At 39.7% G+C, this 21,735-nt stretch overlaps 1 protein-coding gene across 2 annotated transcripts in view; it reads left to right on the top strand.

Moving 5' to 3' along the window:
* Nucleotides 1–21,735, top strand: part of TMCC3 (transmembrane and coiled-coil domain family 3) — a 74,484-nt gene that overhangs the window by 24,977 nt on the left and 27,772 nt on the right. The window contains exon 1 of one of the 2 annotated variants that reach the window (XM_010561876.1): nt 809–886. The exons of the other annotated variant lie outside the window; for it this stretch is intronic. Coding sequence (XP_010560178.1) covers nt 809–886 — 78 coding nt within the window. Of the gene's footprint in view, nt 1–808; nt 887–21,735 lie in introns of those variants that run through there. 2 annotated transcript variants of the gene reach the window in all.

Raw genomic sequence — 21,735 nt, 5'->3', positions numbered from 1 at the left:
TCGGAAACTGCAGACTCTGATTATTTAGTTGGTTTGAGAGAATTCTTCCTAACATGTTTATTGTGAGAAGCTCTGGGTGTTGAGGGTTTTGCGGCAGCAGCACTCAGCTGCGTCCGCAGTGCCTTATGCTACTGCCAACAGTCAAACCCTTACAAGTGAGCCTGCCCCAGGATGAACAACACACTTAATACCTCTGGTGTCTTCCTTTCTTTCCCTTCCGAACCTTTAGGATGTGCCGTGTTTTGTGGGGCTTCGTTGTAGACACGGGGTCTAGATTTCTTTTAACAGAAAGCCGCTCGAATTTATCTGGAAGGTAACTCCTTCCAAGAGCCGGAGCTTTAGCGAAAAGCCTGAAGCAGCTGTCAGCAGGAGGAACGGGACTGTCACCCCTCTGGGAGATCGTCCTTGCCCCTGCTGCCCCCTCAGAAGCGCCGGCCTCCAAAATCTTTTTAAAAAAGAGACGATTTAAGCCCGCTCCCGCTGGCTAAACCTCGCCCCCTACCCTCTTCTCCCCTCAGGGCGTCCTCCCTTTCTCGAAGGGAGGGAAAACACCACAGCCGACGCTCGCATCACCCCTTGGCGGCGGGAGCCGGAGCTCTGAGGGGGTTAATCCGGGTGTGCCGCCTCAGGAGAACCGGAGCAGCTGCCGCCGCCGTGCGGGAGGGCCGGGCACGCCCTCCGGGCGTGCCCGGCCCTCCCGCACGGCGGCGGCAGCAGCTGCGATCCCGCCGTTCCCCTCAGTGCCGCGGCCGTTGGGCGGGCGCGTTTTTGGCGGGCGCCTGTGAGGAGAAGGTGGCGGCGGGGCAGAATGCCGGGCAGCGACACGGCGCTGGCCGTGGACAGAACGTATTCGGACCCGGAGCGGCACCGGCGTCGTAAGATGAGGGTACGGAAAAGGGTGGCCATCCTTGGAAGGAGGGGAGGGTGGTGGGGCTGGGTGCCGAGCTCTGAGGGGCAGACAGAAACCTGCAGCGTGTTCTCCCCGAAGAGGTGTCCGCGTTTGCCAGGTTGTCGATTTAAAGGGAAGTTTGGTTTTTTTTTTGTTTTTTTTTTTTTAATCTGTGCTTCTTTCATATTCCTACTCTAAATACTCTTTGGAATACGAAATGAAACTGGTTGTTGACATAACAGAAACAGATGTTCAAGATACATCCACAATAGAAACTAGCTGGAGGCGAGAGTAATAGAGAACTTACTCACCAAAGTCAACAGCACTGATAATTTAATGAAGTGGCTTTGTGTTGAGATCACACCGGTGAATAGTTGGTTTTGGTTGTGTTTCTCAAGGTCCGTTTAATAAGCTGTGGATCAGGTGATTACGTCTAGCAGCAGAGAATGATTACGGTTCCCTTCCTGAAGTTACTTGCAAGAGGGCTGTGGCAGGGATGGAGATCAGAAAACGTGTATCTGTGTTGTGCTAGGGATAAAGTAAGGATATACCGTATATCCATGATGTACGGCTTTATGGGATAGTTTTTCTTATGGTCTGCTGGCAAGTTCATCTTTCTTTATCTTACTAGTTTGATGCTTTGTTCATACAATATATGATAAACATGTATAGGTAATGCTCATGATCCTTTCATATATTTAGTAGCCTTTGTGGTGAATGTCCTGCTGATGAAGGCAGCTGGCTCTCTAGTTAATGCACAGATTTCAAATTCTTACCTAAATGCTCAGCTCAAACAGGTATAAAGCAAATTGCTCTTCTTCCCATGCACTGCAGGAAGATGTGAAGAAAAAGGAGGTTGCTCTAGTTGACTTGGGATATCAGCAGAAATTCTGATTTCTTTTCTATGCTGAGATCTCCTGCATGTGTCAGTAAATGAGTTTTACAGTTTGAAGTGTAGGGATTAGCTATTTCTGCAGGAAGACTGGTTTTGGGGGTTCTTTTGGGGGGTGGTTCTTGGGGTTTTGGGGGTTTTGTGTTGGGTTTTTTTTTTTCTTTGTCTGGGTTGGTTGTTCCCCCCCCCGTACTGCACATTAGCAGTACTTCCCTTCAGCCCATTAGTTGACAGTGCTGGAAAGGAGATGGTGTGCTTCAGATAGTTGCTGCATAATGACATGTTTTTAAAATAGGTAACCCTATACGCTGTAGCTTTGCTACTGGAGTCTACAGTGCTCTTCATACCGTAAGCTAGGTGCACATGCTGGTCATAACCCAGTTAAAAATTTTACATATTTCCTTTGTTTTTCTTTGTGAAAGCTGAAGTGATTAGTTTTTCTTCATTGTTCTTGCTGTAAGAATAATGTGCTACCTAGCTTACTGTGGCCATGGAAGAAAGTTTCATACCTTCAAGGATGATTTTTACTGTATTTAAGAGTTAACTCTGAAGTCTCTGCTCTGTAGTCTAGCTGGTCTGCTTAAAAGCATGAAGTATCATGGCTAACATTCAGTGTTGTGTATTGTACTTGTGTATTGAAAAATAAAAGAAAAATCTCATGCTTAAGACAACTTTATGAAAGCATTTGGCTTCTGATTTGTGGGGTTTTTTTTAATCAGGATTAGCCTCTCCTTCCCTTCTTGCGATGACGAGAACTGGAAATATAACCCTATTATAAGTTTGTAGAGTTGTATGTAACTGCATTGCTCTAGGGCTTGGGCTTTACAAATTGTGTCAGATATCACAGAACTTGTAATATAATTGCTAGAGGTGGTAGGAGCAGGTTGTATGTTCCAGATGATGGCAAGAGCTTGCATTAAATCCATTTGTGCTTATTCCAGACAAATAGGAATTTTTCCTGGGTAAATTGTCTGGATAACTTCAACATTCCTCTTACCGCTTTAACCAACGGGATGGAAATGGTCAGGCACTGGAGCAGCAACAACTGGTGGTATTACATAGGAAAGAAGCAAGAAAGCAGGATGCTGTTTTTCTTTTCGAGACTGAATAAAAAGCGTCAGTGAAGCTGGAGTTAAAGCTTCCATTCCCAAACATTCATAGAGAAAAGCAATGCAGCGCATGAACACAGCAATTGCAGAGCTGATGGGAGGACACTCGGAGAACCTGAACAAACTAGGGAGACTTGCTTCTGTAAAGAAAGTCTTAGAGCTGGTTTTGTCAGCAGGATAGGGACAGTGTATAGTAAGTAGCATGAGATCCATTTATTAAAGCCTGGGGAAAAGAAAGGTGTCAGAGTAGTTGCTGGATCTCATAGCCTGTATAATATAGGTTGCTGAGTCCGGTTTTTAGATGGGCAGGTTTTGAAGGCCTTCTCCAGCCCTATAGGTTACTGCCTGTGCCTTTCAATCCCATGTAAGGATTTTTCTCATGAGAAAGTGAAGTCTCCTCTATGGACAAGCAAGAAGACAGTTTCAAAATTGCAGCTGTATATACTGTAGGAAGGCATCATCAAATTCAGTTTGTGGAAGTGCTAGAACGACTTGCTGTGAATATAGCCTTCTGAGTTTGTAAATGTAGAATCTGAGGGGAAAAGGATTTTTAAAGTCCTGCTGCAGCTAAAAAGCTCCTTCAGTATAAGGCAATGGGTCTGTTCAATACCTTCTTTGAGGCCATTTGAAGTATAAGATATCCTGGGCTCTGCTAACAACTCTCCAATGAACCATATGTCACCTTTTGTGCAAAGTTCCCAGTGCCTGAAAGAGTGAAAATACTTTAATGAAGAACAGCTGAGCCAATCTTAACATGGAGGAGTCACTGCTGCCTAAGGGGGCCAAGTATTTTGAGGGAGAGGCTGCTCTGGTGGCACAGGTGGATTCAATGTGGACAATACAGCTGTGCAAGATGTTTCAGTTCACCTCTGCTAATGCCAGTTGCTGCAGCCTTACTGTGCTTCATGTCTACTACTAGTTGATTCCTGCAACACTTTGAAAACTAATCCAAATCTTTCAAAATCAGGGCCTAAACCATGAAGTAGGATAAGATTTGGGAACAAGGGTTGCGTTTTTAGCTGTCATGCACCAAGTACTGTTCTTGGTGGAACGTAGCTTGCAGGACAGCTAAAGAGTGTCACGGTGCTTTCTTAAGGGCCTGGGTCTTGCAGTCGGTACTGTGGGAAACCAGAGGTGCTTAGATTCTGGCTACACTGTGCTTCTTGGGCAGTACCATGCAGAGGTCTATGCAATTGCAGTAGTAACGTTCCTGATGCTCAAACTAGCTTGGCTATGCTAACTTATGCCTCATTGTGTTGACTTTTGCTTTTAGAGTATTGTGTCAGAACTACTTTTCAAGGCTCTACCAAAGCTGTCATCTCTGAATGCTCACCAGGTTCACGAGGTTGTCCTATTTAGACCTGAGAAACCTGTGTACACAATTTTTTTGCTGCTAATTGGGGCATTGCTCTTCACTCTTCATCTTTTACCCCTTATAGAACAAGAATCCTCCACATTTCCTCAGGTTTATAAATTTATACATATGGCTTTGTAGGAGAAAAATCCTCTTCTAGTACAACTAAAGCACATGAGTTCCTTTACTGCTTTTAACAAGTACCAGATGCTTTAGAGAGATGCAGGAAGTCCTAATTACATAATTTCTTGCACATTGGAGCCTATTCAGATCTTTCTCTTTATTAGTGGCAGACTTAAATTTGAAATGGTAAGAATTCTAACTTTATTTAAGAGAAAAGAAAGGTTACCTGGAGCAGATGTGGTTTATTTATTAACAAATAGAGAATCTTAATTTCAGTCATCTTGTGCTTTCAACCTTAGTGAGACTAGCGATAAAATCAGTGTTTTGTGGATGAACTTATTCTTGTGTGATCTCACATACACACAAAGGCTTACATTAAAGAAGAATACAGAAAGCCACTTGCCTTCTACTGATGAAAAAAAACATTCTGTGGAATGTCTCTTCTCATTTTCCATGTCTCTGTTATGATCTCTCCCATTCATCTTGGCTATAAGTGAAGCAGTCTTTTTAATAATCTCTCCTCATATGGAAGTCTTGCTAAGCCTCTAATCGCTTTCATCTTCTGTCCTTGAATTCCCTTTATTTCTTAAAATCTTTAGTATGTTTAAAGGAAATAACATAAAGGGACCTAGAAGGATTAAAAAATGTAACCCTCCCCCCCCCCCCAAAAACAAAAAAAAAAACACCACATACAAACAAAAAACCCCAAACAAACCAAACAACAACAAAAACCTCTACAAAAAAACACCCCACCCACAGTTTTAGGAAAAAGGGAGATTTAATCTCCTGGTGCTCCTTTAAATGCAAAGATCACTGTAGAAGAAATGCTTGTTCTGGGCTTCTGTGACTTGCAACCAAACCTCCAGATATTTTGTGCTCAAAGAGTTTACGCACACAGTTCCCTCTTGTTTTGACATAAGACGAAGATAATTTGATGAGACGGAATATTGTTAATACCTCCAAACATTGGTTTTAATCCATGGCGTATCTAGAAATCTGTGAAACCTGTCAAAGAGTAGGCTGTTTGATGCAGAGGTATTGGGAATAAAAGAGGGAAGCCATAATTGTAATGTGAACCCAAAAAGACTAATTAGCTGGTTAGAACTGATGAAAAGCCTGGTTTGTTCATTTAAAACAGTAATCGTGTTTAGATGATTTTGTCATTGTAAAACTGTTTGGAAAACTGTGACTTAATTTTTTTTGCTAGTGCCAGAAAGGAATGTTAGCAAGTTGACAAAGTTGGTATCTTCTTTTTTGGTATACTTTGAATTTTGGGATTAAATACATCTAAAAGCTAAAGGTCAATGTTAGGTGTAATTTGCTGTTGTCAAACAAAATAAAGGGGGAAATTGTTGCTGTACAGCTTAGTATAGTATTGCTGTCCTCCCCTGATCCTGTGAGGTGAACCTCTTTGTTAGCGTTATAAGCCATAAAGGTGGTATTTTCACCCAATCCATCTTCTCCCTTCCACCCCAAGATGACAGTTTTAAACAGTAAATAGAAGTGGGGATGCATGTTCTTTTCAAGCTTTAAGCTGATTTTTAGGTTTGGAAGTTTTATACTTAGACCTTTCATAGTTTTTGGTCTCCACCTGGAAAATTCATGTCTCTGAAGATTGTACAGTGTCTCCTTTCCTTTGGTGTGCTTTTGATTCATCCTTGTTGCAGTGGATGGTATTGCTTGCAGGACTAGGGCATCTATTACACCTTCTAAACGTTAGCTCTATTAAAAAAAAGTCACTGGGGGAGAATCACCAACCTTCTGGTTTGCTTTCTTTTTGAAGGACATGTAATTGTCCTTCTGTCAGGTTGCCAGGGGTGATGTAGGGTGGTGCCAACAGCTCTGGATCCCTAGCTTGCTTATTGTCGTCATCTCTGTAGGTAAGGCTTTAACTAGGCACCAGCTGGCGCAATGTCTGCATAGAGGCTGAGCCTTTAAGGTTTTGGATGGATTTGACAGCTAACATTGTCCAGGCTAAAAAGATTGCCACTGCCTGTTGCCCAGTTTTAGTTGTTTTGGCACCATTAACAAGTGTGCAGCTTTCATCTTCACCCCCACAGTGAGTGTGGGTTTGGGGAAAGACCTGCGTGGGAGATGAGTTTCTAGGTAGTGTTGAGGAATGGTGGAACGTAATTCTCACTTTTCATTTATGTATCCAGATAGAGAAAACTTTCTAAAGAGCATTTGCACTATTGCTAATGAGGGTTGCAAATATCTTTACTACTGAAAGTTTTCTGCTCTTCCCTTAGTCTGAAAGACAAGCGGAGGTTTAATATACAAAGCCAAAAATAAACCTGCTGTTCTAAAACCTTGACATATGGGACCTGGTATGCAACTGGGTTGGCTTGTAGCTGTGCAGCTAACCTTTTTCAGAAACTCAGCAAGTGAGAACTCCTCTAAGGCAGTTTTTTATATCATTGTACATAATCTAAGCTTTAATTTAGGGACAAAGATGAGAGTGGAGGGATGTGTCTATGGGCATCTACAAATTGTGAGCTGTGATGCTGTTACTGTAGAAAGCTGAAATGAGGCTTTTTGTTTTCAAAAAATTCCAGAAAAGCTTAATAATATTGAGAGCTGGCCCACTTCATTATAGTTCTGTTTAGGTGTTGCAACTGGATAAAATTCCAGAGGGCAGAAGTTATGGAAACCACTGCTGCTAATATTTACTTGGTTACCTCTGTATTGGACACTGAGACTATGGTGTACTTTTGGACCTTTGATATAAAATGTTTGGCACCAATTATAAATACTTCTTGGTTAACCTTTACTATAGTAGGCACCTTTTCCTTGGTTTACCTATCTGTGCACAGTTTAGTAAAGGTTACCTTTTTTTGTAAATTTTTTGTTTCAGTAGCTCTGGATGAAGAAGTTACTTGGGGATGCAAAGAATTAACACTGTGCTATTGAATTAAAATAAAAAATGTGATCCAAGTAGTGGTGAATCCATTGGAAACTTTTGATTGACGTCAGTGGCCTATGGAACCAATCTGAGGTGAATTAGAACAGCCTTATGGAAAATTCTCTACGTATTAAGTGTTCTTTACAGGGTGGTAGATGCTACTTCCAGTTCGTATTATAGTCTCATCTAACTTAAACCAGGATGGTGTAGGTGGGTTTTCATCTTTGTTTTTGTTTTGTAAATATATGCTTTCATAGTGGGTTTGGCTAAAAATGTATGGAAACCTGTTTAGTTTCATGGCAAAGGTTGTGACAAAAAGAGCAGCCTCTGTGTGTGTGTATATATATCTAAGGATTGCAACAATTAAACACTCTGATTATGTCATGTGATTTTTGTTGAAGTTAATAGGACAATGGCTTTAAAAAAAACTTCTTGCATTTACAAGATCCTACACCACTGGCTTTTTAAGCATCAAATAAGATCTTTTTTTTCTATTGACTTGCTAATCTGTGTTTAAAGCAAGGCTTTTGGGTTGAAGATGAAGCATTACAGTGGAAGGTGGTGTTTTAAAGATAGGGAAGACTGCAATGCTCTGGAGTCAGTTTATATGCACAGGAGGTATTGATTTATAAGGTGAGACAAAGTGTTGTGCAGAGCTGGTGGAAGCGCAAGTCCTCCATTCTTGAGAAAAACCTGATATTGCCTACCACTACCAAAAAAGCAAGTAACACAGCTTACAGGAAATGTGAGCAGTCAGTGCTTTGGGGTCTGTAGATTATTAGTTCTTAAGTCTAAGTGAATTTCTAAGTGGGCTTTCAGTGCTACACTACAAGAATTACTGTGACAGGAAGAGAAGCCTTGTTAGGGTAAGTTGATGTTCAAGTTTCTCTGGTTTTACAGTGTTCACTCCTTTCATTCCAAGTTATTCCAGTACATGTAATACAGAAATTACAATTAAGCTAGTGCTCATTGTTCAAATGCAAAATGATATAAATATGCAGAAAATGTGCTGCTTTATACCAGCATGTCTGTACAGGTGAGTGACACCCAAAGATCAAACTGACAGACCAATTAGAACTGACTCTTAATGTTTTTTTCTAATTCAGGGCAGTACAGCTTAGTAGCATACTGTAGTGTAAGTGTGCTAAGGACTGCCGAAGATCACTGCTTCACCCTCACTTCCTAGGAGATAAATTTATATCAAGCAGGAGGTGGCTGTTTGTTGGACTCCAGTGGCCATTGACTGTGTTTTGGATTACAGTAGACAAGAAGCTTTGGTTGAAGGCTGCAGACAACTGCAAGGAAAGGTGGAAGCTTTGGAACCGAGTAGGATCAAACCCAGTACTAGTCTCAAAGAGACATTTAGTGTTAGAAAAAACTAAAGAACAGATCTTGTTGAGTGAGTGTTGCCTAGATCAGGTGTGAGGAACTCTTTTTACTTAAAGATGCCTTTTGCCTGTGCACTCATTCACAGCTTCGCGTCCAGTCTGCAGCATTGCAGGTTGCCACCTTCACCCTGCCAGCTTTCCCAAAGCTGCTCAGAGCTATCTTGTATCAAGTCTGTTAGCAGTACCCTAGCATGGGGCTCCTTCACCCCCACTGTGGTCATATTGTGCTCACAGATTCTGCACCCCTCCCTGTGCCAAGCTTCCTCACTTGCTGTCCCAGGGCTGAGGGGCAGGGGAAGTGTGTGACTGGGAAGCTCTCAGCTGCTTTTGGGCATGGCCAGGGCAATAGCAAGGAATGGAGAGGATAGTAGGGAGACATGATAGAGAGAGGAATAGTGGTGGGACTTCACATGCTCTGCCCAGGATGGAGTCACTCCACTTTCTCTCTGTCTCTCTCTTTCACCCTTTTTTTTTTTTTTTTTTTTTTTTTTTTTTTTTTTCTTTAAGAGAAGTGTCTAAATGTTGTAGATACTGTGAGTGAGACACAGAATTCCATCTGCAGTAAATTTTGAATGTACTGGTCAAGAGTCTTTGAATCCACACTTTGATATTTGTGCTGTATGTGGACACTGAACTATGAGTATCAATAGTGTCATACCAGTGTCAATTTATTGTAATTATTTTATTATTATAAAATAATAAATTCTCATTATCTTGCTAAGTTTAGAAGAAACATGAGTTCAAATTTGAAATTTATAGTAACCAGGAAAGGACAGGAGAAATGCTTCTTGGTGTTGAGGGCAGGGCACACATTAAAAAAAAAAAAAAAAAACAAAGGAAGAAAAGGTAATAAAATATTGTTAGTGAGAGTATGACTAAATACAGTAAAAATGTTAAGAAAGAAATGTACGTTGCTCTTGTGATGAGTCAAGTTTTATTAAACGTCAGCTTCTGGAACCTTTTCTTCTCATACCTGCCTCAATTCTACTGTTTACCAATAATGTTCTGATATATTGGGTTATGAAGAGGATGCATCCTGTATCATGTGCCTTTGGATTCTCTTTGGTCTCGTAAAATAAACTTGACTGCACTTGAATTATGTATCTGGCTTGCTTTTTTTCTGTTTGTATCTAAACCACTAAGAAGAATCTGCGATGTGTTGAAGTGTGACAAATGTGGACTTGGCTAGAAGCAGGCCAAAAATTTATTCCAAAGGCCAGGTGTGATTTTTCTTGTTTCCCTTCTTGACTCCACACAGATGACTTGAAAATAAAATGCATCAATACTTGGTATTGCTCCAGTTACTAATGCATGTGCATAGTATGGGAGTGTCTGGCTCTTACTATGTTAGGAATCTTTCCTTTACTAGAGGTTTTGGCAGGAATAACACAATTCTGTGTCATGGTTGTCCCTGATATTTGTTGCCAGATCAGAAAAGTATCTCTTCACCTCATCAGGTTTCTGATTTCTTTCTTCCCCCTTCCCTGCTATGTCCAGAAAAAGTGGTTATCTTTGTTCTACCCCCCCTTCCTCCCATATCTTAAGGAAGAAATCTGGCTACATCTTCTCACCTGTAACCAGTCCTTTTTTGGAGCAAATTGCACAATTTCACTCTAACAAAAGAAGGATGACAGCCTGCTCCTAAGATAAGAGTTAAAGGGATATTCTTAGGAGTCTCTTTTAAAGCCAGGTAGTAAATGGCAGCAGACTGATTCAGTAACTGCCAGGCTCCTGTTGTGCTAAAATGTGTCCAGAAGGTTGACAGCGAGTTTGCCATGCTCTTAAGTTGTTGTCCTGCTCAGCTTTTTGTGAAGGTCTCTACAGTGGAACCCTTTCTTCACACATGATTTCATGCAATGGGTGACACGCAGGCCCTTCTGATGTACAACTTCATCACAAGCAGGTGCCGCTGGTCCTGATGTGGGCCTGTGATCTGTACAAGAATTATGGTCCTTCTGTCCTGTGCAAATGGATTGGATTTGGTAGACTTTTGTACCAGAGGCACGGGAAGGCTGGGGGATGAGAGAGAGTGAAAGCATTTATTAACAAGACCTGAAGAAGATTTAAGAAAAGAAGAGTGAAGACAATGAGAAGATCTTTGACAATCAGTGAAGAAATTCTGAGACTGTCCTTGTTGGCCCTTGCATGTTTTCCCATAAACTGCATGGATGCGGTCATAAGTAATTTGTCTTGGGAAGCACCAAGGAGCATTACTGTCTACAAGAGCTAGATGCTTACTGGTAAAGGAGGTGTGCTGCTATCAGGTCATTCCACTGTGTCTTTCCAGTGTTAACTCCTATGGTATTCTCTCCCTAGTGAGATCCTATTGAGCAAATCTTCTATCTGATATTTATGAAACTGGTTTCCTATGGATTTCTACCTGAGGGGTGTCATTATGTCTTGCAATATAAATTTAATGTAGAAAAAAGATACACCTTTCTATTTTGTGTGTTTTTCTTTGCCTCCAAGGAGCACTTTTTCTCTTTTTACCAAGGAACTGGAAAGTCTTGGATTGCAGGTGGATTTGGGAGGATAAAGACATGAACTGACAAAGCTTGATCTGAAAGTGATCAAGTGGAATCTCTAGTGACATTCATAAAACTTGGTGTCAAGCTTTTTGTGATTTGTTGATGCCAGAAGCTATGATATTCTTTTAGGTTTGGGAAGCTGGGCTTTGAGTGCAGTAGCTTACAAATTGCTCTTTCACAAAATGTTTTGACCTATGTTGCCACTTTTCATGCATACTTTAAGTGGAATTTCTCATTTACTAGTGAATATGTACATTATACTGTAGCATATATGTGAATTGCTCTTTAATTTTGAACAAGTACTCTTGCAATGAAGATACACCTACTTGTGGTGTTTTGAAACAAATAACCAGGCCCTTGTTTTGGTTATTCTTGTTTGGACTTGAGGAAGTCAACTAGAATAATCCTGTGTGCTCTGTGCCATTATGTGGTGTGGCGGTTATGTCAGAGAAGGTTGAAGTTGTGACTTGCTTGAAGAGAATCTATGTTTTGAAATGAAATCTAGAGCAGTGGTGACAATGTTAGCCTAAGGCTCTGGTGACATAAGTTCAGGCTACTGTGGCAGTTTTCACCTTGTGTAATGATGGGAGTCATTTAACCTCTCCCAATGTGCACAGGGGAGAGGATAAATACAGTGAAGGATACATATTTCAGAATCATTAGCCATCTGGGTGGATGCTTCAAAAAACCCCAAAAACAAACCCCCAAAACTCTGGCTTTTTTCTGGAGATCCAAAAATATGCAGGGAATGCACATTCCTGCTTTTCACATCAGGCAGACTTTAATACTACCTACTATAGGTGCTTCTTCCCCCAAAATTGTGTAAGTCTTGTGTAACTGTTTGAAATTGGGCATTTGCTCTTAAGGTAGCTGTGTGGACTACAGCTCTTGCAGGTGATCTGTCTCGTCTGTTGATTTGGTAGAAACTTAAGACGCTTAAACTAAATCACATAAAGGTAGGCATCTGAAGCTGGGGAGACTAAATCCAGTCTAAATAGCTGTGTGGCAGTGGATATTGCAGGCACTGCATAGAAGATGCAAGTTTCACCATTTTTTCAGGCGTTGCAGAACTAGATGTATGTACTGAATATCTAGGCATCTGTGCCAAATCAACTTTACTCTTGAGTGCGACTTAAAGTTCTTTTTATTACGCAGAAAAGCAAAAGGCTTTTCTGGCTCTCCCTCTTGCACATTGCATTCTTAATATTACTGAATCTTCGTTTCACTTATGCATAACTGTACTGTTTTAGGAAAACTGTAAAAAAAAAAAAATCTCTGTCTTTTGCCAGCTTTGCCATTATGCATAGAAGCCATTGTTGGTCTCCAGTTGCTCAGAAATTTGGCAGTACAGGATGTTACCTTTCCTTTCCCCTCTTCTCTCTGTTTTGGCTCTATTATGATTATTATAGAGTGCTCCTGCTGTGAGTATTGTACAGAAGTGCATTATTTTTCTCTGTGTAGTTAAGCCAGAATAAAATTGTGGAAAGGTTCCTTTTTTTAAATAAAGAAAGGTGAAAAAATACCATTGTGTGACTTTGAAAGAAGGAAAGTAATCTTAAGTTTACCTTATCATTACTGCAAGAAAGTAAAAGATTGCTTCTGTAAATCTTTAGGGCTCTTATTACTTTTGGTAGCAGCATATGCTTCTGATAATGTTAATTTTGGCAGTGTTTTGCAGTTTTAGTGGTGCAGTGAATTGGAATTAGGCTGGTACTGACTTTCCTGTGTTGTTTTGTGGGAGACTTGAGGCTGCAAGCAGATGGGACCACCACCAGGGCATTCCCATCAGCTGTGTCCTGCTCTTGGGTAAATCAGCAGCAACACTGTGTAATTTCAGTGGTGCAGGATTAGGCCTTCTGCAGACACTATTTGTAATAATTTCATTAATGAAAACAGGCATTTATGAACTTTTAGTATGTCAGTAAGCAGTCAGAAAGAGACAAGCTTTTAGTGATAGGAACTGGGAGCACACAGCCGCAGTGTAAAGTATTTGTATTGTTACAGGTATTGCTCATGCATAAATAAATAAATAAATCTTTCAGGAAGGTAGGCATTACAAGATTCAGAAATTCAGAACCTGATTTTTAAAAAGCCTAAGGCAGAAATTTATGTAGGAATTTTTAGAACATGGAAAGTGTGGTTGAGCTTGTTTGTTTGTGTATATACAGTACTACTTCGGGTTTGAAGTAAGCTGGTTTTTTTCAGTACATTTTTCTGTTGGTTTAAGGAGTTCACCTTGGCCTTGCCTAACCTACAGCAAAAGATATACTGTTAGAACATATTAGACAGTTTATTATTCCTCCTATGTCTGTCAGACCTCAGTCTAGCTTAACCTTTTTGGCAGGTTCTGCCAGTTAAAATGAATCCTCCCTAAGGAGAAGGAATCTAGTTTTCTAAGACTAGGATGTAAAGTTGTATAGTGTTTGAGCATATGCAGCGAGTCTTCGCATCTTGCCAAGAAATGCTGTGTGGTAAGTTTTCAATGTCACTCTTATGTGTTGTTTATATGAGACTACTTTACGCCCAGACACTGGCAAGTATTAGTGCTGTCATGTTCATTTTGTAAAGTAGGTTTGGCTGAAAAAGGAACCTGTATAGCACAGCAGCAGGGGTAGAAGGGCAAAGAAGGTTTGGAGTTTGAGGTGGAAAGACTGTCTTGGAGCACTGCTGTTGTATTAAAGCATGTATAGAATTTGTACTCAATGGCTCCAACAGAGGTCCAAACTAGAGGTTGCTTGAGAAATAGGTAACTTAACTTGCATAAATTGTGGCCTTCCAAAGACAGATGGTACTGTGTCTTAATTCCTTTGAAACTTTTAGTCTTTATGATGATCTTCTAATTTCCTCTATTCCAATCCTCAGAGTAAGAATGCATTGGTTCCCCTTGTAACTGCTTCTTCAGCATAATCTGTCAGTGAATTCCCAAAACCATAATGTCTTATTTTCAGAATGTGCCCTGTAATCTTCAGTATGTAATTGCTTTTGCTATGCCTGAATGGACATTTTGAAGAGAATGGGGGAAAGGAGGAAGCTGGGGGAAAGAGGAAATTTCTGCCCTTTATCTACAGTGCTGTGGCTCAAATCGGTGTCTGTGAGTTAAGGAAATTTGGGTCTGATGCTCATTACTCCTAAGTGTAGCTGTGTAGTTAATGTTTGTGCCTGTTTGTTTGTGACCAACAAGTATGTAGGGAGTTGCAACACTGGTTCCTGTTCCTGCAGACTCATAGCTTATCTTGCTAGTTTCCCCTCACTTTGTCTTTCTCTAGCAATGAGAAAACAAAGCTTGTTCAGCCTTATGCCATTATTGCAGCTGCTGATTGAATTAACTTGTACTGAAGTTGTTAATATGGAAATTGAAGTCTTAAGTCAAGACTTGGGTTGGAATTTGCATTTTTAAAAGTGGAGAAAGTAATTTTATGTGTAAAACAGAACCCTAATACTGTTTTGGGTTTGGGTGGTGGTGGTGGTGTTTAACCTTTATGTCTGATTTTAGAAAAATAAAGGGCTACAATTAAGTTGTAGACTGCCTAGTAAAACAGCTTTAAAATGTCACATAGAGTTGAAATAACTTTATTTATATCTCCTGCATATTGCAATAGAGTCTTAATTTCTATTTTTAAGAAGAAATTTTTATCTCTGGTTACATCCAGTGTAGCTTGCTAATTTTAGGGGTGTGAACTCCACATGGTTTAGTAAGACAAAGTTTTCATAGCTGTGTCTGAATACTTGTTTAAAATTTATCACTGTATGTTGCTATGTAGGGCCAAATATGTTGCTTATGGTGTTGCTCTTTTGGTGTCTTAACAGGCTGATGGACTGATAAATACATACTTCAATAAAAGTAGGGTTAGTGAATTGGAAATGGGAAGAAAATCTCCTTCCAAGATGATTTTGAACAGTCTCATGTCTTAATATACTGAATCATTGTATCAGTGTGTTTTAATGCTACAGAGTTAGAGTTGGCTTGGAAGTATTGTATTTGAACTGAGCCTTTGAAATTTCCATATAAGGATCAGTGAACTTGCGCTATATTTTACTAGCCAACATATGAAGCAATACCTTTATTTCCTGTAGTAAATATTCCTTGCTAAATCTGGCGAAGCTTTAGTTTTAGAAGGGTAGTGCCTGGTACCATCCAGTGCTGTGATTAACATATGGGGAAGATTTAGTTCTGAGTGCTCTGAGACTTTTGTGATAAAGTTGCGTCATTCCCTGAAAGTCTTTTCCTCCTGGCACAGACAGGTCTATCGGTTGTCATTATCTTTGCAATAGCAATAAGATTTAGGAGACAGTCATGTTAACAAAGGTACAAAGTGTCCTCAGTTCAACAGCTCACTTCCAAACACAAAAACCCCTCAGCATTATCACAGCAGATGTGCTTGCTTTTTTGAATGTTGAATGCTCAGAAGTATTCCTTAGGCTAACACTATGTTCAGCTTGTTTCTGCCTGCTTTGCATTGTTTATAAAGCCCTTTGTCGTTTTAAAAAGGGAGAATGACTAAAGATGATGCTCATGCATTATTTGAAATTGTAAGTATGTTATATATTCTGCATCATTTCTATATAGTTTTTTTCAGAAGTGAACAAATTGACAGTGTGAAAATATTGCAATGCTCTGATATATGAACTTCCCAAAAGACACACTCCTATTTTTAATCTTACTCTGAATTATGTCAAGTCATCCCCCTGTTCCCACCAAAGTAATGGACTGTCTCTACTGTATAAAGCTCTTTGCTGGCAAAGTGTGTTCTTCATGCAACATGGTTCTCAAGATAACTTTTTTCCTAAACGAACTCAGAACTCCATGTTCTTGGTATGCTAGATGATACTCTTGTAGGTGCTGAATGGAGTTTCCTAATTGCTAGACATTAAATTAAAATGACTAGTTTGCACGAAATATGTATTTCAGTAGTAACAATTTTAGACTTGATGTTGTCTGTGTTTTGTGGAAGAAGAGAAAAGAGGACACAGATGTAATTTTATTGTCATAAAATATGCCATTGTGTGTTTTATTTTATACATACGTACACACATATATATGCATGTATAAAATATTTATACCCTTTCTATATTTTAAGCATTTAATCTTTCTTTTCCTTTTAGAAAAATGAGCACAAACAGAACTGAAGGATGAATACTGTATTTGTCTTAGAAAATCTGGTTGATCTTTTCCTCCAAAGTTTTGTTTGTGGAAAGAAATTATTGTAAAATTACACTGTGTGAAATGCATGGAATGTGACTATTTTTCTTTTTTCTCTGGGAACTATATTTCATACCAGGTCCTGCAGTTTTCCATCTCTGGGAAAACTTGTATAGAAATTGTAGTTTATCAACTTCTTTATGAAAGGACAAAGTTGAGAGAGTAGGGGTGAGTGCTATGAAGATTGGGAAGCTGATGTTAATCATTGTTCTTCTGCAAGCTGCCACAAGAAAAGAGAATTTTCTTGCTGTTGGCTCAAGACATATCCTCTTTTGGGATTTAATGGCCAGTATAAGTTACAATAGCAACATGTATTAATTATTTTAATTTAAAACATTGGTATTTCAGTGCCTAAACTGCTCCTACTCTTGCATACGACACCATGATTTTAGCCAGAAGTCTCATAAATTGAATTGCCTATGGTGGTTGTAGTACTGACAGTAGTTAGATTTGGTAACAAACAACCTGTGCTATCATATCAGCATAGATTTTTCATAACATTAAAGAAAACCCAGAAACCCTCTAAACAGCCCTAAAAGATTCCTCATGTTACAGCTGTACATCCTGTCCAGAGCTTTTATGAAACAGATGCATCATTCTTCAGATTCTTTGGGCATTTTTTCCCAGTCTGAAGTGTGCAGATTTCTCATCACCTACTAGACTAACCTTTCTCTTCTTTTCCCTCTGCATCCATTCCATTTTGGACTAATACATTCTTAGCTCTTTTGTTTCATTATGTTTCATCTGTCTTTGATACCTTTAATGTGTTTATTAAATGATTCGGATAATTCTTTCCAAAGTATTTACTTTTTTAATCCCTTAAAACTAGAAACAGTATGTTCTGCTGTGTAAATAAAAAGAGAATAGGTAAATTTGCCAGTGAAGGTAAACTGGGAATGAGATTAACCTTATTTAGATATGTGCATAGAATTTAAATGGTTAACTTTTTGTCCTGAGTGTTTGGCAAGACACTGGTGTTTAAGAGCTGAGGCAGAATGGCAAATCAGGGTGAATGTGTAGAAATGGGAGGTACTTGTAATCAAGGTGAAAATAAAACATGGACTTCAGTCTTTGTGCTGGAGAGAAAACTGCAAGGATTTAGCAGGACTAACCTCCTCCAGGAGAACAGCAAGTGTAGGACCTCTTTGCAAAAGAGAAGGGAATACTCCAAGTAAATATGGGCCTTTGTATAACCTCAGTGATGTGGAAGGCTTTAAAGCAAATAGATCTCTGAGGAAATTTTCAAGAAGAGAATAACAGAAGACTTAATTAAAGACTTGGAAGTAAGTAGAAAATGAAATAAATTTAACTTTTGGTTTAACAAGTGGTGGATCCTGCCAGTTAATATGGTCTGTTATCTTAGCAAAGATAAACTCCATGTCTGCTGAATTCCCTGTGCTTAGACTATGAGTGTGACCCTGAGTCAAAGGCTTGCTATGGTGCCATGTGATAAACAGTATGTGAAGTCGGAGATTTCACAGAGGACAGGGAAATAGGAGACATGGGGTTAGAGATGGTTAATAATCTTGCAAAGCGTCTGGTATAATTTTCCTTTAAGCAAAGAGGGGAAGTTTGTACTAATAAATTAATTTTCATTTAATGTACGTCATGCTGCACCTATGTGCCAATAACAAGGAGAAATGGCTGAAATCAAGTTGCGTGTAGAACAGAAAGATCTAACTGCAAGTAGAGGTAGTAAATCAAGGTAAAATTTTTATTCATGGGAATAACGATGTTCTGAAATTACTTTACAAACTTAAGTAGCAGGAAAAATACATGACTCCTTTGGAAAGGAAGCCTAGTAAGTTTATGAATGTAACTTCAATGTTAGGAGCCAGGAATTTCCTTTAAGTCCTTTGTTTCTGTCCTGGAAATGATTTTACATGTTTCCTGAGGCTTTTGCATCATTCAGGTCTGTTGAAGTGAATATATTCTGCCTAATAAATTTGACGGGAGACTAGGGGCTTCAAAGGTAATGAGCCCAGACATCTTGGGAAAATAAATTTCATGTGTCCTCACCAGGTACTTATCCATTCTTGTAAGAAGTGAAAGTTAGAGGCAATTTGCCCATTATCCACTGGCTGGTATGCTGGTCTGTCCGTAGGCAGATAGGTTAAGATTATCCACAGAATATGCTTTCTTGCCCATCTGCTGGGTCAGTAAGGTTATGCAAGGGACACTAATGAAGTTGGAGCCATTATAAAGGACAATTAAGGACACTGGAGGAAGCAGAAAATATTCTATAGCATTTTAGGGACAATCTGAGGGTATTGGGAGTGAGGGGATCTGGGAAGGTGTTGCTGGCGTTGTTGCCGTAGGAAATGAGTCTAAGGTCCGTATGATACCATGTTTTATTGTTTTTGCTGAACTAATGCTTCTGCTGGATTATGGGGGATTATACAGCAGACTGTCCCTGCCCCTTCTTCTCTATCAATTTGAATGTGTCCAAGGGAATACAGCAATTGTTCCACGCTGCTGTTCAGGTTGAGCTAAGGCTCAAATCTCTAAGAGGTAGTGGATAATTTTGCACTATGGTACACTTTCAGAAATTTTGTTTGTGGTAGAGAACTGCCAGGTCCCCTATCTCACATGCTTTTCCATGCACAGAAATATATAGACACTTGTATTTCAGTTCAAATGCAATTATTATGTTAAACTGCTTAGCTAACAATCCAATCCATTTAGAGATGGGTAAGCCTTAATTTTGCTTAAAAGTATTAGACTAGAATACATATTCACTGTAGCCCTCTGTCCTAGCTGCTGGTCCTGGTATCCTCCAGGTGTATTGGAAAAAGTTATATGATTGCCATTGTGCTGCTGGAGTTTGTAGCCTGGGTAATTTAAACCAACCGCAAATCATTGCTTAAAACATAGTAATGCTATGTTAATGTGTAGATGTTCTTGCCCATAGTGCTCATCAGTTCAAGCATTAAGTCACAACATAACAGAGGATTAATGTTCCAGGGACATCCAATGTATTATTAAAAAATGGATTGGCTAGACTTCGTGGGCATATGTGGTTTCTTGCTGTGATTTAGAGATGCTTCTTGGAAAATTCATACAACTTGTTACAGTCGTTCATCTGTCAGATGTCTGTTCCAAGACAGTTGGGTTGGTAGTGTCTTTAAAGCAGTTACTGGTATTTTCTTTCAAGCTGCAGAACTGTAGACAACTTGCTTAATATACAGGCTGTACTCAGGTATGAGGTTTCCTATTTAGCTTCTTTAGTAACCTTAGAAGCAGATGACTGTCTGCTGGTTCTAAACACATTCTGATGCTGCTATCTTTGGTTGACCATCAGTTTGTATGTAACCAGTCCTGCAAAAGAGTTCTCTCTCTGGAAACAAATTTTTAATCATCTGTGGTCTCTTCTGCATTGTATTGCTAACAATAATGATACCATCCAGAAGGAGCATGGAGTTAATGTGGGATCAAGTTATCCACCTGATGGATAACTGGTGCTTATTCAGCCACTGATCAGGTGTGACATGTGCCCTCTGATAGTGTCTATGTCTGTACCACGGAGCTCTGCCACAGAAGTCGGCTTTATACTCTAATGTGAATGAAGTTTTCCTATCAGCAGGGTAGTGATGAATTGACAAAAGTGTGCTAACAGTGCAAGCTCTATTAATGATCTGCCCTAAATGCTTGGGCGAAGGTGCTCTAGCATCTTCCGTGTGTTATGTTGGAGGGTAGAAAGAGAAAACGGGCCTGCCAGAGAGCATTCTTTAGGAGCATTGGGAGGGCAAGTTTTGATTTGAACGCAACATCCCAGCCAACTCTTGTGCTCTTGGCAGCAGATAAGTGGCCAGAGAAAGCACTGTGAAGGAAGGTAGAGGACTTCAAAATGAGATGGTGTGCCTTTGGGAAGGCAAAACGTGTCAGGTGAAGAAGCAGATGCTGTCAGCAGACCACTTTGCTCTGGTGTGGTGCTTGGTGTTACTCAAAGTGCTTCCTGCCACAATTGATGGGCACACTTATCCTTGTATCCACTGCATTTTGATTTGCCTGTTTCCTATCACACCATTGCTCTCTTCATTGAGAACAGGTGCCATGGAATTGTTTGTGTTGATACATATAGAATGTGTCGTTGCAATTTTAGAAGGGGGCTAGTTCCTTTTTTTTTTTTCTTTTTCTTTTTGACCATTTCCATGATTGCATTTGTTATTGGAAACTAAAATCTTAGTTTTTATTTTTAAACAATTCTTGGTCTTGGCTTTTTTTATCTATGTTCCATGAGTTAATTTAAGATTCACGGAAGACTAGTGTTAACTAAATTTGGGCATATGCTTCATGTGGCAGGGGATAAATGGAAAATTCTTGTTAATCTACATTTTGAATTATCTCTCCAAGAACAATGAACACAGCATGTTCATTGCTGTCTAGTGGTATTTTGTTTTGTTTTGTTTTCCAGTAGCCACGCTTAATTCTGTTTGACAGTGTTTCATTGTCTTCAGGTGCATAATATAGTGATGTTCCTGATAATTTGGGGGGGAATCTGGATTCATCCGTGCCTGCAAACACAAAAAGCAATTGATGTTGGTCAAATATTTGAAATGCCTTTCTGCACTGCTTAGCTGCCACACAGTGTGGAAGAATGGTCTTTAGTGAAGTAGCTCTGGTTGCTGCTTCTGAAACTCCGGATCTAGGTGTCTTGACAGACCTCTGGGGCGTTTCACTATGCTTCATTCCTGTGCATGACATTAATATTTCACTTTCACGAGCACTGAAGCAAGAAAATCATGACCTTCATAAAAAAATTAACAAATGTTGCTTTATTTTGGAATGGATTGTTGCATAGTAATTTACCAAGTGTTAAGTGTTTAACAGCTTGTCTACACTTCATGCACTTTCATTAAAAAAAAATAAAATCTGACTTTTAATAAGTGTTGGGCTTTGCTGCGTACAAGGCTGGATATTGCAGGTAACTTTTTAGCTCTGGTTCAGTTTTTGCTTGCCAAACCTCAGACATCCATGTTAAAATTCATGATCTGAAGAACTGAAGCTTCAGTTGATACACTTTTTTTTTTCTTTCAGAATTTTCCTATTAACTTTTCTAATACCTGATATATAGAGCAGGATTGTCCAAGAAAATGTTCCAAAGGATGTGAGCGATTTTGTGCAGGTACTTGCTGCCCTCTGACTACTTGATGAAAATTTCTTCCATGAGTATATTTAATAGAAAAAAATAAAATTAGTAGAGTTTTAAAATAATGTGAAGTGGTCAAGCATAACAGTTAAAGTTGTAACCAACAGCTTAGGGTTCCTGAGTGGGGAAATAGGCATAGAGGAGTCTCAACAGTGACAGGCTCTCGTGGCCTGATTTCAAACTAGAGCGCAATCGCCTCTA

The sequence above is a fragment of the Haliaeetus leucocephalus genome, unplaced genomic scaffold, assembly GCF_000737465.1.
Source record: "Haliaeetus leucocephalus isolate CR32 unplaced genomic scaffold, Haliaeetus_leucocephalus-4.0 Scaffold151, whole genome shotgun sequence".
NCBI classification, from domain to species: Eukaryota; Metazoa; Chordata; class Aves; order Accipitriformes; family Accipitridae; genus Haliaeetus; species Haliaeetus leucocephalus.
This window is presented reverse-complemented; position numbering and strand designations above follow the sequence as displayed.